This window comes from Manis javanica, chromosome 2 (assembly GCF_040802235.1).
Source record: "Manis javanica isolate MJ-LG chromosome 2, MJ_LKY, whole genome shotgun sequence".
NCBI classification, from domain to species: Eukaryota; Metazoa; Chordata; class Mammalia; order Pholidota; family Manidae; genus Manis; species Manis javanica.
In genome coordinates, this window is record NC_133157.1 from 215,629,616 (window position 1) to 215,646,508 (window position 16,893).

A 16,893-nucleotide genomic window follows, 5' to 3' on the forward strand; every position below is an offset into this window, starting at 1 on the left:
CATTTATCAATGGGCTGTTTTATATGTCAACTTGGTTAGGCTATGGTGCTCAGGAGTTAGGCCAGTCTAGGTGGTGCTGTGAAGGTGTTTTTAGATGTGATTAATGTTTAAATTAGATTTTGAGTAAAGGGGATTATGCGCCACAAAGTGGGTGGGCCTCATCCAATCAGTTGAAGGGCTTACGAGAAGAGACTGAGGACCCCCGAAGGAGGAGGAATTCTACCCCCAGAAGCAAGGCTGTCCTACTGACTCCTGCTGGGATGTCTCCCCCGCTGGCCAGCCCTACAACTGTGGACTTGCCAGCCCCCACCAGCATGTGAGCCAATTCCTGAATTCTACCCCTTCTTTCTCTCTACATCCCACTGCTGCTTTTCTTCTGGAGACCCCTGACTAATGCAGTTGCTACGTGGAAGCCAACAAGGACCCAACACTGAGCAAAGAGAACAACCCCAGCACATCAGACCATAAAGTCAAACACAGCCTCACAAGGAGTGGATCTGCAGAAGCCGGAGAAGCACCTGGGAGCAGAGAGGCCTTAACCCCACTCACTTTGTCATCCAGGTCATCATCACTCTCGTCCATCTCCTCCTGTCGCAGATTCCACTCATACTCGACGTGGACATGCGGATTGAACTTTCCAGATTTAGCCTGGGAAAGCTGAAAGCAGCAGCAGGGCAACCGGTTTAATTTAGACGCCAAACATCTCAATGTTATATAAACACTGAGCAAATCCCACCTTATTCCTGGTTTCAAAATAATCACCAGTAGCTGCACTGTAGGCAAGACTCTGATTATATGAGCTGGGCTTCAGCAGGACAGACAGACTTAAGAGGAACTGCAAACAATTACAGGCAGAGCCGTTTTTATGTCGATAACTTGACTTCCTTTCAAAATTAAAAGCTTTCTTGTACATTATTAAAATGAACCTCTAAACTGAACACTCCTGGCTGGAAGGCAAAATCAGAGTTTGTGAAGTATGAAAGATAGGCCTTCAAAATCAGACAGACACAGTGGAATCTGTGACCCACTTTTCTTATTCATAGAATGAGGGCAGGGAGAACTATAACTTCCTCACAAGATTCTTCTAAGAATAAAAAATATAACTGCTGGCCTGGAACTTGGCACATAGCAAAAACTCAAAGGAAAATAACTTGTTTTTCCCACCTCATCCTTTCCCACGGTTATGAGAATTGTGCTCCACTGAGGCCCAAAGTTATAAGAACTACTAGAACCAAAAAAGGTGTGTGCAAAAGTGGGGAAGAGGGTTGAGAGCAGGGTGTTTAACTCCAGAAAACCACTACACTCTAAACTTTACTGGCTTGATTTTTGGAACTGGCTTCCCCCAAATTCTTCTTTACTGTTAAGCTACAGAGAAAGTCTACTGGTCTGGCAAATAAAAAGCATGACTTCAGTCCACATGCCTGTCTGGTAACAATACCTCTCACGTGCCTGTTAGCTCCGACATGGCATGTGCACTCAAAGGCATGTGGATGACAAATGCATCATTTTCCATTTTCCAAATGTAGCTATAGTGCTTGTCTGAATTTCTTTATCCAATGTTAAAAAAGCCTGAATCTACTTCTTTCATCTCCAACTGTAGTTTCAGAGGATGGTACTGTAAGGCAGCTGATGTCTACTACACAGCCCACTTCCTGTGTGCTTACCAGATCTTCACACTGGGTGGCTTTCAGTCTCTTTGCTATGTCCAGGGCAGTCTCTCCAGCCTGGTTAACTGAAACAGGGGGAAAACAAATCTGCCTCATTACCTAGGATTTATCCTGGAAAGGTAAGGAACAATAATCAAATCAAATGCAACATGCAAGTCTCAGTTTTAGCCAACCAAATGCTCTTGGCATGGCTACTGAGAGACACTTTGCTGTACTCTTACCGACATCCACCGTGGGCTTGCTCCTGAGAAGCAGTTTCAAGCACTCGGGCCTGCTGTACATACTGCAGTAGTGCAGAGCTGTGTTCCCTAGGGCTGTCTGCTTATCCAGGTTTCCGCTGGAAAATCACAACATTATGAGAAGAAGATGACCTATGCTGTAACTTAAAACTACAGGTTAACCACTTATTTCTGTGCTAGCAACTGAGTGAAATTTGATACCTACTTATTATGAGCAGGAAAAATTATGGTGTTTTTAACATTATATATAAATTTACAAGCAACACAATGATGATAGCCAGCATTTGAATGCCTAGTATGACACAGATACTGTCTCTCAGCTTTTACACATCTCAGCTCATTTAACCATCACATCCTCCCAAGGGGCAGGTTATTATAACCTGTAGTTTATAGATGAAAACCCTGAGGTTCAGAGGAGGGAGCACTTACTTTCAAGATTATTAAGACATGGACAATGGAGCAGGGATTTGAACACAAGCAAGCTGTCTCTGGAGCCAACATTCTTAACCACTACATGGTACTACCTCTGAGGAAGAGGCCTGACTGTTCATCTGACTTGGCTTGTGTCCGGGCACCATTCTGCAGATGTGGGTTCAGATACCCTCACTATTTTGATCACCCTCTGTTGGATGAGTTCCAGTTCCTCTTCATAATCCACAAGCCTACAGAATTACCCCAAAAAAATCCAGCAGTCCAAACTGCCTGTGTTCAATATTACACCATGAGTGTGTCCCTTTGAACTACCTACTGAGTCAGCTACACAGATTGCTGTCTTTTAACAGATTTGCAAACAATGAAGTCACCGATCCTGTTGACCTGTGCTATTAAATCTTCTCTCTTTCAACCTTTCCTAAAGCAGCATGTTTTGGACACAGAGACAGGACTTTATATTTATCTAGGCCAGGGGTTGGCAAACTGCTGCCCACAGGCCTTATCTGGCTATTTATTTCTGTACATAAAGTTTTATCAGAACACGGCTACACTCATCCATTTGCATGCATGTTGTGGATGGCTGCTTTCACTACAAAGGCAGAGTCGGCAGCTGTGACAGAGACCTCAGGGCCTGCAAAGCCTAAAAGGGTGTCTGTCTGGCTTTTTACAGAAAAAGCTTGCTGATTCCTCATCTAGGCCACTGACAGAACTGGTTCGTGTTAACTTATAAGGCATATTCAGAGAAAACAAAAACCATACCAGTTTTGTACAAGGAAGTCAACCAAATGGAGAGATGTCTGGTCTGCAGTTCGGACTGCAAGATGAAGGGCTGTCTCCCCAAGCTCCTAGGGACAAGATAAGTACAAATAGGGTGACCGTATGTCCTGCTTTGCCTAGAGCAGCTTTGTTTACATCAGTCACCCCAAAGAAGTTATTAAAAAATTATTTTTCATTGATGTTGATTTCAGTTGTACAACATAGTGATTTGACATTTATATACTTTATGAAATGCTCACAATGGGAAGTGTAGTTACCATCTGTCAGCAAACAAAGGTATTACAATATTATTGACTCTATTCCCTGTGCTGTACTTCTCGGATGAGAAGTACATCCGACTGACTGACTTTATAATTTGGAGTCTGTATCTCTTTATCCCCTTCGCCCTGTGGCTGACCATCAGGTTTGTTGTTTGTTCTCTGTGTTTATGTGTCTGTTTCTGTTTTGCAGTCGCTTGTTTGGTTTGTTTTTTTAGATTCCATATATAAGCAAAATCATAGGCTCTTTGTCTTTCTCTGACTAATTTCACTTAGCCTAATACCCTCTAGGTCCACCCATGTTGTCACAAATGTCAAGATTTCATTTTTTTTATGGTTACGTAATATTCCATTGTGCGCATGTATCACATCTTCTTTATCCATTCCCCTACTGATGGACACCTAGGTTGCTAATTTTGGCTATTATAAATAATGCCACAGCAAACACAGGGGTATAAATATCTTCTCAAACTAGAGTTTTTGTTTTCGTTTACTTCAGGTAGATTACCAGAAATGGAATTACTGGATTGTATAGTATTTTTCTATTTTTAATTTTTTTGAGGAACCAAAGTAGTTATCACTAGTATCCCTTTTTACTCTCAAACTGATCTGATAGAGACATGGTCACTCAGTGTATTAGAGTCTTATTATGCGATGTTACTTTATAATAAAATGAGTCATCGTTTAGGCTGATTTTTCACATTCCTTGTTATCCTATGGTGTTATCCTATGAAGTCTCACCTGTCCAGGTTCCAGCAGTGGTTCCATTAGCTCTACCCCGTCTGCATAGACTTGAATTAGTGCAAGTAAGTCCCTGGATTTGATGGCCTCAAGCAATTCATTCAGTTTAGCTGATGAAGATGAATAGGTCTTCCTTGAAAACCTATGATCTACATACTTTGCAGTGATATATTCTTTCCGTACAGTCCTAAAATAGAGCAAAACACCATGAACAAAGAATTTCTGTTCCAAAAGCTAAGAAAGATTTACATTTTTCTGATAAATAGTTCTCTTGAGGAGACTTATTTTAGTTAAGATACACTTACTTTCAACATTGAAAGAAACCAGGTTTTAGACCAAGTTATTCCAACAGAGACAGAATGAAGAAACTGATATTTACTAGCATGTGCATGCAATATATAGTTAAAACAGTAGGCACACAGATCATAGCAGATTTCTTTTCCACCTTGAGCAATATGAGAAATCTGCTAGTTAGTACTACTTCAAATTCAGACTCATATAAGTATATAAAGAAATTTAAAAACTTAAAAAGTTGTAACAATTCTTAAAGACCTATTAAGTTTTCAGAGCTTCATGGAAAGGATTTTAGTTATCTGTCCTAACTCCCTATTTCAGCAGGTTACGGAAACTGAGGCATAGAAGGGTCCTCAAAGTCATTCCCACAGGCCAAGCTCTGAGCTCCAGAGGAATAAAGATGAGCTATATAATAAAGAATAGCAGAGACGAGGTTTCAGCGGGAAGCAGGAGACTGCTGTAGGTAACGCCCTCAAAGGCTGGCTGTGTGTGTGTGTACATTTCTCCTCTTGAGGACTCACCTTTTTCCCACTTTCATTCAAGTTCTGGTGAGACTGAGCCCGCCTCCCAGCTGCAGGGGTGAGCATATGACCTAAGCGGCCTGAGGGTTACCTTTGACCCCTCTGGGGAAAGGCTGGAATGGCAGTCAGCTGGAGGGAAAGGGGACACAAGGGTCTGAAGAGCAAGCTAGGGGCCGGATGATGCTGTTTGACAAACTGGATCTGGCTGTGTCTGAAATTAGCCCTTGAATTTCCCAGTTATGTGAGCCAACTAATAAAAGGGCAGTACAGGGACTTTGGGTTCAAATCCTAGTTCTGTAGCACACCAGTTCTGTGACCTTGGACAAACAATTTAATCTTCATGAGCTTCAGTTTTTTTGTCTGGAAAATAGGGAGAATAACTTACTGATAGATTATGAACTAAAGAATATATAGCACCTAGAAGGTGTTTTCTTCTTTCCGAGAGGGCTTTTACCCATGGGACATCAAATTTCTTGCTCAGAAAAAGCCATTCCACTTGTGGAAGCTGCTGGTTTCCCATATCCCACAGACAGGTAACACTGTTTAAAATTGTGCTGATGCCTTTTTCTTTCATTCTGTGTTGGCAGTGAAAAGGTGAGCTGGAGGATGGTGGCGTATAGCCTTTGGTGACTTGCAGATTCTGCTCAGGAACCCAGAGGTCACATCATGGGTGTCATTTACACTGGGGTCAAAGGACAGCCATGGCCTGACAAGTTGGAAGACTTCCAGAACCCTGGAAGAATGGCCTAAGTCTGGCTTCTAGTCTCCTGCTGCACGTGACAAAGTTTGAGAGCTACTGTGTGATGGATGGATCATCAGACTTGAGAATTTAATGGCTTGTTATATCACTTGTTATCTATGTGACCCTGGGTAAAGTGATGCCTCAGTTTCCTCTCTGCGAAATACTAGTAATCATACCAGGCCTTACCATACTACCTTCCAGGGAAGCAAGAGTGTACATACGGACAGAGTGGTGCAGCTACGGCTTCACATCAAAGCTTCCCTTCTAGTGTTTGCTGGGACACCAGAGTTCTGGTCCTATGGCTGATGAAAGACAACTTTCCCCCTCTTCCCCTGCCTCCCTCCAAACCCAGTCCTTCCCATCTAACCTGGTTCAGGTAATGGTACTGACTAGTTTTCAGATGTTCAGGCCAAAAACCTTGGGTGTCACCTTCATAATTTTCTTTATTCTGTATCTGAACTGTGAGCAAATCCTGCCGGCTCTTCTTCAAAACATACTGAGACACCAACTACTCCCACCACCTTCGCTGTTACTGTCTCCCTTTGCCTCCCAGTGGACCTGGAAGGTTTCTCTCCTGTCTCCTTGTGTCCCCCTGCCCCCCACCCCCAGCTGTCTGGCCCTCACATGTCAGTCACAGCTGGGTGTCTCAACCCCAGCCCTCCTGACATTTTGGCCTGGATAATTCCTCGTTATGGATGGTGTCCCCTGCATTAGTGGACGCTGGGCAGCATCCTTGGCCTCCACCCATGTGCACATAGAACCTGCTCAATTCATGACAGTAAAACATCTTCAGGCACAGCTAAGTGTCTTCTGAGAGGCAAAAATGCCCCTGGTTGAGAACCAGTGAACTGCAATGGTCTGTTAAAACATAAACTCTGATCATGTCTCTTCCTGTTTAAATCCTTCTGATCATACCTAGAATAAAATCCAAAAAATTCCATGACCCACAAGGCCCTACAATATGACCTGGCCCTGTCTCCATGTCGCATGGCATCTCTGCCACTCACCTTGCCCAGTTCCGTCCAACCATACATGCCTTCCTATTACCACCTGAATAAGCCAGGCCTGTCCTGGCCTCAGGGCTCCTATATACTTGCTGTCCCACCTGCCAGGCCCACTTTACCCAGACTCATCCTTTGTATCCCTTACCCTCCACTCGAATGTCCAGCCCTCAGGACAGTCCCTGACCATGTTAACAAAAATGCCCTGACACTTCAGCCTCTGACTGGTCCTGTTTCCTCCATGACATGGATTACTGTGTGAAATACTGTATTTACTTTTCCTCCTCTGTGTTTTCCTCTCTCCAGCCAGAATGTCAGCAGGCTGGGGACTGTCTTATTTGCTGATCTCTCCTCTTACAGAGAGCCTGGAGCTTGGAAGTTGCCTAATAACGTGGGTGAGAGACCGAATTGCATGTTACAGGAGATTACTTCATCCTTCTAGGTGTCTGGCCAAAAAAGAGGATGAGGGTGACGGTGCTGGCGAGAGAAGTACTCACGTAGCACCCACCGCATACTGAGGGCTGCCCGACGCACGTCCCAGGAACCTTTCCATCCTCACCACTCCCAAGGAGGTCGGTACATTTTTCAAGTGGGGAAACTGAGGCACAGACAGTTGAAGATGCTAGCCCAAGATGACAGCTGGGGAAGTGGCAGAGCTGGGATCTGAACTTGAGGCGTCTTAGTATAGCCACCACATTGGGGATCCTGGAGACTCACAAGCATTCTGTAGGGAAGGCCTGACAGGCCGGAGGGCTGCCTGAGGCACAGAGATGCCAGGGCTGTCTCCCCAGGAGAAACAGGAAAGGCAAATCCACGTGATGGTGAAATTTACCCTAAGGCACTGCCTTTTTAGCTTGGGTCATGTAAACACTTAAAACGCTGGTGTGTGTGCTTGTAAATGTACTGTAACCAAGATGGAAAGTAACTTTGGGTCGTATTTGTTCATGGTGATTTTATAACCAAATTAAGATCTGAAGAGCCTTACTTCTCAGTGCAGCTTGAGCTCACTGGTGTGAAGAGACACCCAAGCAGTTTCTGTGCTCGGACAATGCTTACAAAACATCCTCCTAAAGCCAGGCACCCCCAGACCAGTGAGGGTTTTATGTAGGCCCCTAACAGCCTCGTCTTCTCCTCTGTGAGGCTACCTGCTACAACCACGATGGAGTAATTAACTGCATTTCTTGTCTAATACCTATCTTCCTCTCTAGGTTCATCCCTCCTCCAGCATCAAACATAATGTCCGGCACAGGCAACACGTAACGTGCATTTGTTGAATTCGAGAAAAAACCATTGCCAAGAGGCCTACTGGGAGATTTTATTTCATGATTTCAGAGTTAAAAAAAAAAACATGTTCCTTGAATATGCTTCATAACAGTTTTCACACTTGTAAATTTGGTGCCTGAATAAACATCAAGGAGGGGCTGGCCAAAATACATTTAGGCAGGCATCTACTTCGTGAAGGCATCCCTTGTCACTCCAGAGTTAAATCTCTTTCCTCCCATCCATGCACAATATTTTAAAATTCTTAAGTGTAAATTCAATGTAACCATTTTTGAGTAGATTTTAAGATTCAAGTGACTCAAAAATAAAAATACAAAAAATATTTACTGAGGAGTTGCATGCCCACGCTCACCCCAGAGGAAGCATTTTGATTAGTTTCCTGTGAATTTTCCAGTGTTTCTTCAAACAAACACAGGCTCAAACTAAATACATGTTGATGTATTTTCCTCCGTCCAAATCTACTTGCTGTCTCAGTCCAGAGAGTGAGTAGTGACGGTTCAAAAGTGAAGGGTTTATCTGCAAATTTACCCAAAGTATGCTTCCCAAGTTTGGAGGGTGTGTCTGGTCCGGAGGGTACTGCCCACTGCTCCTTCACTGCCCTAAAGGCAGTGTTTTGTAAGACTGCTCTGTACTTTACTTTCTTTACTTAACAGCAATACTGGAATCATCCCAAATCAGGATATAAGAAACTTCCTTATTCTTTTTTACATCTATGAAGTGTTCTGTTGTGTGGCGATAGCATAAAATATTTAACCAGATGCCTATAGACAGATACTTGCTTTGTCCCCAATCTTTTTTCTATCACAGAACAGGAATAAATTCCCAGGAGTGGACTTGCTGAGTCCAAAGGTAAATAAATTTATAATTGTGAGAAACACAGACAATTTGCCCCTCATGGTTGGTGTGCCATTTGTACCCCCACCAGAGAGGATGTCTGTTTCCCCACGGTCCTGCTGAGTGGGCTGCTGAGCATCTGGAGTCTTGCCAGTCCAAAGGAGTCTCCTACTGCTTTCATATGTCTCCTGTTTCTACAACATGCCATGATTTATAGATACTTGTCCTTATGAAGGTTTCACCTCCACAGAGCAGCTGCAGCTACCTAAGGGACAGCTGATGGTGGAAATAATCTATGCACTCCACAAATATAATTCAAGACACTTTGCTCTGTTTTTTCCTTATAATGGAGTTTGCTATGGAAAAAAAAATACTATATACATTAAGAAGTTTTTTAGGAGGGTAGAAAAACAATTACAGAATGGTAAAGAAGTCACTACATTAGAAGTACTTACATGTCACTTGAAGGAGTGGGTTTTGGTGAGGGGCTGGGTAAATTTGCTTCCATAATATCATTAAAACTATTGTTTCCTACATTCTTGGCCAGCTGTAACATAAACAAAACACAATACAGCAAACTCTTTACTACTAGTTTACAAGTCCCTACTATTTGCTTTTGAGATTTCTGAATATGTATTTTCCTTCATTTGACTCAGAATACAAAACCATTCACCCTTCATCCATCTGATTAACTAATATTTACTGAGCACCTACTATGTGTGAGGCATGAACTTTAGAGTGTGGGAGATACAGATGGGTAAACCATGTTTCTCGCCATAGGAGCTAACGGACGAGAGAGGCCATTGACAAGAAAATCAGTAATTTTTACAAACACAGTGTGATAAATGCCAGACTAGAATAGGATGTGGCTTTACACACACACAAACTATCTGAGATTAGACAAAGCAGGTTCCACAAATGAATCTAAGTTAAATGCTTAACAAACAGCTACAGCTTTTCAACCATCATCATACCCCATTTTTAGATTGAGCAGATTTACTCTTATTGGACAGAAAACAATGTAAGATTCTTTTATTTTTGGGGTACAAATTAAGATGCCCCAGGCAACTGCTGAAGAGGCTCCAGGAAGCATTTTACTTTTGGGTTTAAGACTCTTCTGAGAAAATTTGTCTCTACAGGACTTAGGTCATTTAGACAGCTCTGGGATCAATGCAAATTTACGAAAGATTTCTTAAAGGGTGGGAATCTTGGGTTTATTACATGGCAAGAGATTTTAAGATTTGGATTCTCCTTATTTCTAATTGTCAAACTGGGTTTCAATAGTACAAGTTAGAGATGGAGTGACACTATTTCTGTATTAAGGAAGAAAGTTTTAGGTATTAAGCTGAGCTTTTTCTCCACAATCCTGAAGTGAATTAGGGAGCTGAGTTAGGAAATTCCTAACTTTCCTACTTCTTTAACTAAGAGGTTCAACACAACACAACCCAGACCATTATTGCTCAATGGATGCTCGATGACAAAGGCTGTTGGCTGGGTGACTAACTGCCCTGACTTCTGGGTACTTTTCTCTAGAGAAGGCTAGTGATAAAACTAGGCTTTCAGATTTTTTGAGCTAAAGACTCACTCAGGGTCTGCACAAGAGCTTGTGTCTGAGGAGAAGCCCTATTTGCCTGCAAATACTTTCATCCTGGGTATAAAGACTCCTTACAGTGCACCTAGTTCCAATTATGCACGAAGGACTCCTGACCACAAGGCATCACTGTGGATGCCAACTGGGCCTGCCCATCCTTTATCTGGTGTGCAGTGGGGACCAGTTTACTGTGGACCTGATGAGGGCTCCAAACTGGGAAAGTTATGAACATATTTGAATGTTTATAACCCTTTTCCATATTATAAAGCTAAGCACTGTAACTTCACACAGTTTTTTTCCTTACTACCTAATGAAGTTATAGGTTAAGGAGTTTTATGACAGCTGCTAACAGACCACTCTCAATTCATGTGTGCTTTTACAAACTTAAAAACAGTAAAAAGAGAAAGAAATTTCAGTCATTATTTTTAATAACATTAGGTACTAGGTAAAGTGAACATATGAGCTCAACTCCTAACTTCCTTTACTGCTATTATAGTGAATCATAAAAAAACTAATTCCAAAAGAACTCAGCTTTGAAAACGCCCACCCCAGAAGAAAAGAACTAGCTTAGTTGAACTAATTATAGAAATGTATGATTCAGGAGGTCTTCAAACAGGAAAGGGAAGTCAACATTACATACCACAAAATTTACATTTTAAATATCTATGCAAATTCACTAAATTCACGAGTTAGAATTCTTTGTACTCAGAAAAAAAGCAATATATTAAGTATTAAATATATTCATGACAACAAACTTCAAGTTTTTTTTTCTAAAGTGGAAGTTGCTACTTACCAAGAGTTCAGAAGTTCCTAATTTGTCTAGTTCCAAAGACTGAATGCGAGAAATATGAACCCCCATTTCCCTATGGATGCCGGAACATTCTATACAGGTCAAAATACCCAAGTTGGTTGAAAGCCAGGTGGGTTCTGTGGAAAGGATTTTGAACACAATAAACAAACAAGATCTAATTTTAGTGTGCCAGCTACAGAGGAAGCTGAAGCAACAGTAGTGAAACTTGTTAAGGATTGTAACAGAAATAATTAAAGGAAAGAAATGGATGCCTGCAGTTTAGCTTAGGGGCTATTATAAAAACTAACAGCTTGTCAGAGAACAAGAAGTGTCGTAAGACAAATTCTTAAAATTTCCTTTCAATACTGAATTGGAAACAAAATTAAGTATTTTATTCTTGTGAAAATATAAGAAAGACTCTTCCTACAAGGTCCTATGACACATCCTTGGCTTTGCGAGAGGGATTCCCTCACCGCCTGCATCATGCGCGACAGTGATGGACTGAAGGCCTATGAAGCACAGCTCACAAGGGACAGGATTCCCCAGTTCTCGCTGCCCTCCAAGGTACAACTCGCATTAAGCCAGCGCCTTGGTTGTGGCTTCTCCATAAGCACTTCTGGGTAATAAGACAGCTGTAAATACTGAGCACCAAATGTTTCTTCTGGAGACCCAAGCCTTTTAGACACCCCGGGGCTCCCGAACAGTCCGACCAGGAACCCATGTATCGAAACCTTCCGAGTTTTCTCTCTGTGGCAAGCTTCTTTTTCCTTTTTGACTGGTTAACACCTGTGTGTTTTACATGTACACAAAAACAGCAGAAAACATGAGATATGTCTCTGAGGTACTTATGACATGTTGCATAGAGAGGTCCATTTGCACAAGCAAACAGAAAGTGTACAACAGGTTTGCATCCATGTTCTGGATCCTACTATGTGTGTGATCTTAGGGCAAATGACTTAATTCTTTTGAGTCCCCAGTTTTCTCATCTGTAAAGTGAAGATAATAGTAGCACCTTCTCACAGAGCTTCTGTGAGGATTCAATAACCTAAGTAAAACAACTGGTTTTACAACATACGCGCTTACTCCAACGTCAGCACTGAATGACTGTTAGCTGCCGTCAATCCCTAGGAAATACAGATGCTACTGGAGAACGGAAGTTGGGGGAAGGCGACGCCAATGTGATACATGCTAGGGAGGTTTCAGTGAGAAGGAAGGAAGGAAAGTGATGTGCCATGTGTCAGCCAACTGCATATCTACCGTTTCATTAAGTCCTCATAACAACTGAGGTTTATTATCCCATTTTTAGGATGAGGAAACTGAAGGTCAGATTGGTGAAGGGACTCAGCATGAGGCTATCCAGGCGGTAAGAGGCAGGCTGGTGATTCAAAACCTCGATGATGGACTCCATGTCCAGTGCTCCTGCCATACTATCCATGGTGCTTATTTAATTGGATTGTACATGAAAGGTAGCATTTTGGCAGGTGACCATTTAGGGAGAGCAGGGGGAGTTTTCCAGGCAGAGCAAACAGCATGGGTAAAAGCAGCTCAGAGGTGGGCCCACTGACGTTAACATGTGCTGGGTGTGTGTCAAGTCCAAGGAGATGATGCTTTTAGATGATAGCTCATCTGTATTCTATAGGAAGAGAAAGGATGTGTAAGAAGCTGGCTCTAGTTGGCAGCAGATACCTGACGAGCCACAATCGCAGCAGACGTCGTTCCCGGGGAGCCGCTGGACGTCCTCGATAATGGCTTTTGTCAGATCTTCCAAGCTGTTCTCCCCTGTGCTCTGCTCCCCACGGAAGGCCATGGTTAGGGCCTCTTCTTTGCTATTTGTCAATACCGAGATCCACCTGTTATCAAAAATGGGAGAAAAGAGATGAAGGTTCATCCACTGTTTTCACCTTCCAATGCAAAAATCTATTTTTATCAACAACTTCTGAAAGAGGATCCCATCCCCCTGCCAACCCTCCAGCAATAAAGTGAAAAAAACTAAAAGAAATTCAATCTGAAGGAAGGGAGTTAAAGAATGGGAAGCAACACAGGAGCAAAGGAGAAAGAGGGCAGGAACTGATGAGGGAGGCAAAGCCAGGGTGACGAGGACTCGCAGGAATGCAGGACGCGTCTGCCGTATTTCCATTGGGACAGAATAAAGGGAACGCTAGAATGAGGAGGACTCAGCGTGGCATGGATCCAGGGCAAGGAGGAGAGAGAACCGGTGTGGCACGGCAGGACACAGGAAACCGTTTAGCAGAAGGAGTCTTCTCTGGAACTCCACTGTCAGTGCGGGTACTTAAAAGTGAAGATGAAGGGATCGTTCATTAGCAGCCATGAAAACTTATGTTTATGAAAATGGCTTAATAACATGAAACATGCTGGCAAATATAATATGAAATGGAAAGTACAGGCTATTAAACTACACATGCAGTATGATCACACTATGTACCAAACAGAACAACTGTTTGCTGCCACTCTATGCCAAAAATAACCTAAACCTGTCACAACAGGGGTTAATTTACAAAGCATGAAATAACCACAAATTAACCAGGTATTAAAATTTTTCAATAATTTTTGGATGGCACTGGGGAAATGCTAACAACACAATGTTTTGTGAAATATACAGGAAAAAAACTGTTATATAATTTAATACCAAATTTAAATGTATGGATGGATTATGTATTTTTGAGGAAAAAGAGGGTAGAAGGAAATTGACCAAAATGTTAATACTGGCTGCCTCTGAGAGAATTTCTGAATGAAAAATGGATAGATAAATTGTGTTGTGTCTTTCTGTAATTTCCCAAATCTGTAATGAACCGGTATTACATTCATGAATGAGGAAAAGAAACTAAATTTTCTTAAGATGAAAACTATTTTCAAACAGCAGCCTATTCTCACTGCACAGATAGCTAATAATACTCCTAACAGAGAATATACAGGTCTAGAACTGAGTGTCTAGTTTTTTCGTGTTTCTAGTAGGATGAACTGGAGATAAAAAAAAAAGGAGTAGCTATAAATGGTTTTGAATAAGCAATAGTGTCAGCAGTAAGAATTAAAAAAACAAACCCAATTACTTGGAGTATGTCAACTGCAAGCCACACCTTTGACTCTAGGAGGTGCCGACCCCTCAGTATGTTATAAGAAATATGTCTGCACAACTAGATTTCCTGCTGTGATGCAGAAAACTCACCTCAAAACCAACAGTCTAGGAATTGGGGTGTTCCATTTAATACCTTTTGAATTAAAGTGTACGTTTTCTAGCATTTAGTTGCGTTAGAAACTAGAAATTGTTTTGTTAAAAACAATGAAAAAACTGGGTACAACACTGTACTGTATTGGTGGCACTGACTAGAGTTTTCACTTTGGAGAATCCCTCTTGAGTCCTTCCTTAAGCATTATGATATTTTGGCTATCTAATATAACCAGTATCTGGTATGTGCCAAGTACGCAGAGATTCAGGGATATAATACTCCAACAAGCCTTTGAGTTGAGTTAGGGTTTGTCATATTTTATAGAGAAGAAAACGGAAGCCCAGAGATACCAAATGCTTCCCCCAAAGCTCTACAGTGGGCCTGGGGTCAGGTGGGATGAACAAAACTCTGCTGGTCCCCTTTCAGGTTCAGGTGCCTTCCATGTGCCAGTGCTCCTTCACTCAGGAGCTCATGACAAATAAGAAATACAGAAGTTGATCATGATAATCAGAAAATACATTTGAAAGACAATTTTCTAGAGGAGTAATTCCAATTTGGACATGAATGCATGTCCTTGGGCAAGGGAAACAAAATAAAAAATGAACAATTGGGACTACATCATGATAAAAAGCTTCTGTACAGCAAAGGACACCATCAGCAGAACAAAAAGGCTATTTGTTACATTGGTCTATGGGTCTGTTCTTGTGCCAGTACCAACTTGTCATGATTAATGTAGGTTTGTAGAAGAAACGACTGCCTTTCAAAGGGTCAAGGATCAAAGCAACTATTTCTGACAATTAAAAAAAAACCCTTTTAAAATTATATTAAAGTGACAAGCATACAAAAAGGTGTAAGAAATAAAATAATGCAGTTATTATATATTATTCATTTTTTAATTTTTTAATTTTGGTATCATTAATATACAATCATATGAGCAACACTGTGGTTACTACATTCCCTCCATTATCAAGTCCCCACCACATACCCCATTACAGTCACTGTCCATCAGCATAGTAAGATGCTATAGTCACTACTTGTCTTCTCTGTGCTGTACTTCCTTCGCCATGAACCCCCCTACATCATGTGTGCTAATCATAATGCCCCTTAATCTCCTTACACCTCCCTTCCCACCCACCCTTACCAGACCCTTTCCTTTTGGTATCTGTTAGTCCATTCTTGGGTTCTGTGAGTCTGCTGCTGTTTTGCTCCTTCAGTTTTTGCTTTGTTCCCATGCTCCACAGATGAGTGAAATCATTTGGTAGCTGTCTTTCTCTGCCTGGCTTATTTCACTGAGCATAATACCCTCTACCTCAATCCATGTTGGTACAAATGGTAGAATTTGTTTTTCTTCCTGTGGCTGAATAATATCCCATTATGTATATGTACAATATCTTCTTTATCCATTCATCTACTGATGGACACTTAGGTTGCTTCCATTTCTTGACTACTGTAAATAGTGCTGCAATAAACATGGGGATGCATATGTATTTTTGAAACTGGGATCCTGCATTCTTAGTGTAAATTCCTAGGAATGGAATTCCTGGGTCAAAGTTTTTTGAGGAACCTCCGTACTGCTTTCCACAATGGTTGAACTAGTTTACATTCCCACCAGCAATGTAGGAGGGTTCCCCTTTCTCCACATCCTCGCCAGCATTTGTTGTTCCTAGTCTTTTCTATGTTGGCCGTCCTAACTGGTGTGAGGTGGTACCTCATTCTGGTTTTAATTTGCATTTCCTGATAATTAGCGATGTGGAGCATCTTTTCATGTGCCTGTTGGTCATCTAAATTTCTTCTTTGGAGAAGTGTCTGTTCATATCCTCCACCTGTTTAATAGGGTTATTTGCTTTTTGAGTGTTGAGGCGTGTGAGTTCTTTATATATTTTAGATGTTAACCCTTTGTTGGATATGTCATTAACAAATATATTCTCCTATACTGTGGGATGCCTTTTTGTTCTGCTGATGGTGTCCTTTGCTGTACAGAAGCTTTTTATCATGATGTAGTCCCAATTGTTCATTTTTTATTTTGTTTCCCTTGCCCAAAGACATGCATTCAGGAAAAAGTTGCTAATGTTATACTCAAGATTTTTGCTTATATTTTCTTCTAAGAGTTTTATGGTTTCATGACTTACATTCAAGTCTTCAATCCATTTTGAGTTTACTTTTGTGTATGGGGTTAGACAATAATCCAGTTTCATTCTCTTGCATGTAGCTGTCCAGTTTTGCAAACAACAGTTGTTAAAGAGGCTGTCATTTCCCCATTGTATGTCCATGGCTCCTTTATCATATATAAATTGACCATATATGCTTGGGTTTATATCTAGGCTCTTTAGTCTGTTACATTGGTCTATGGGTCTGTTCTTGTGCCAGTACCAACTTGTCATGATTAATGTAGGTCTGTAGAAGAGCTTGAAGTCAGGGAGCATAATCCCCCCTGCTTTATTCTTCCTCCTCAGGATTGCTTTGGCTATTCGGGGTTGTTTGTGGTTCCATATGAATTTTAGAACTATTTGCTCTAGTTTGTTGAATGCTCTTGGTATTTTG

General features: G+C 41.6%; 1 protein-coding gene across 10 annotated transcripts in view; it reads right to left on the reverse strand.

Annotated features, from left to right (window-relative positions):
• The window catches only part of ASAP1 (ArfGAP with SH3 domain, ankyrin repeat and PH domain 1), a 336,296-nt gene that overhangs the window by 32,475 nt on the left and 286,928 nt on the right, over window positions 1-16,893 (reverse strand). For all 10 annotated transcript variants that reach the window (XM_073230149.1, XM_037020669.2, XM_073230147.1 and 7 more), the window contains 8 exons: window positions 12,854-13,017; window positions 11,171-11,304; window positions 9,242-9,333; window positions 4,114-4,300; window positions 3,098-3,183; window positions 1,889-2,004; window positions 1,665-1,732; window positions 550-657 (listed from right to left, as the gene is read on the reverse strand). In XM_073230149.1, coding sequence (XP_073086250.1) covers window positions 550-657; window positions 1,665-1,732; window positions 1,889-2,004; window positions 3,098-3,183; window positions 4,114-4,300; window positions 9,242-9,333; window positions 11,171-11,304; window positions 12,854-13,017 — 955 coding nt within the window. The remainder of the gene's footprint in view (window positions 1-549; window positions 658-1,664; window positions 1,733-1,888; window positions 2,005-3,097; window positions 3,184-4,113; window positions 4,301-9,241; window positions 9,334-11,170; window positions 11,305-12,853; window positions 13,018-16,893) is intronic.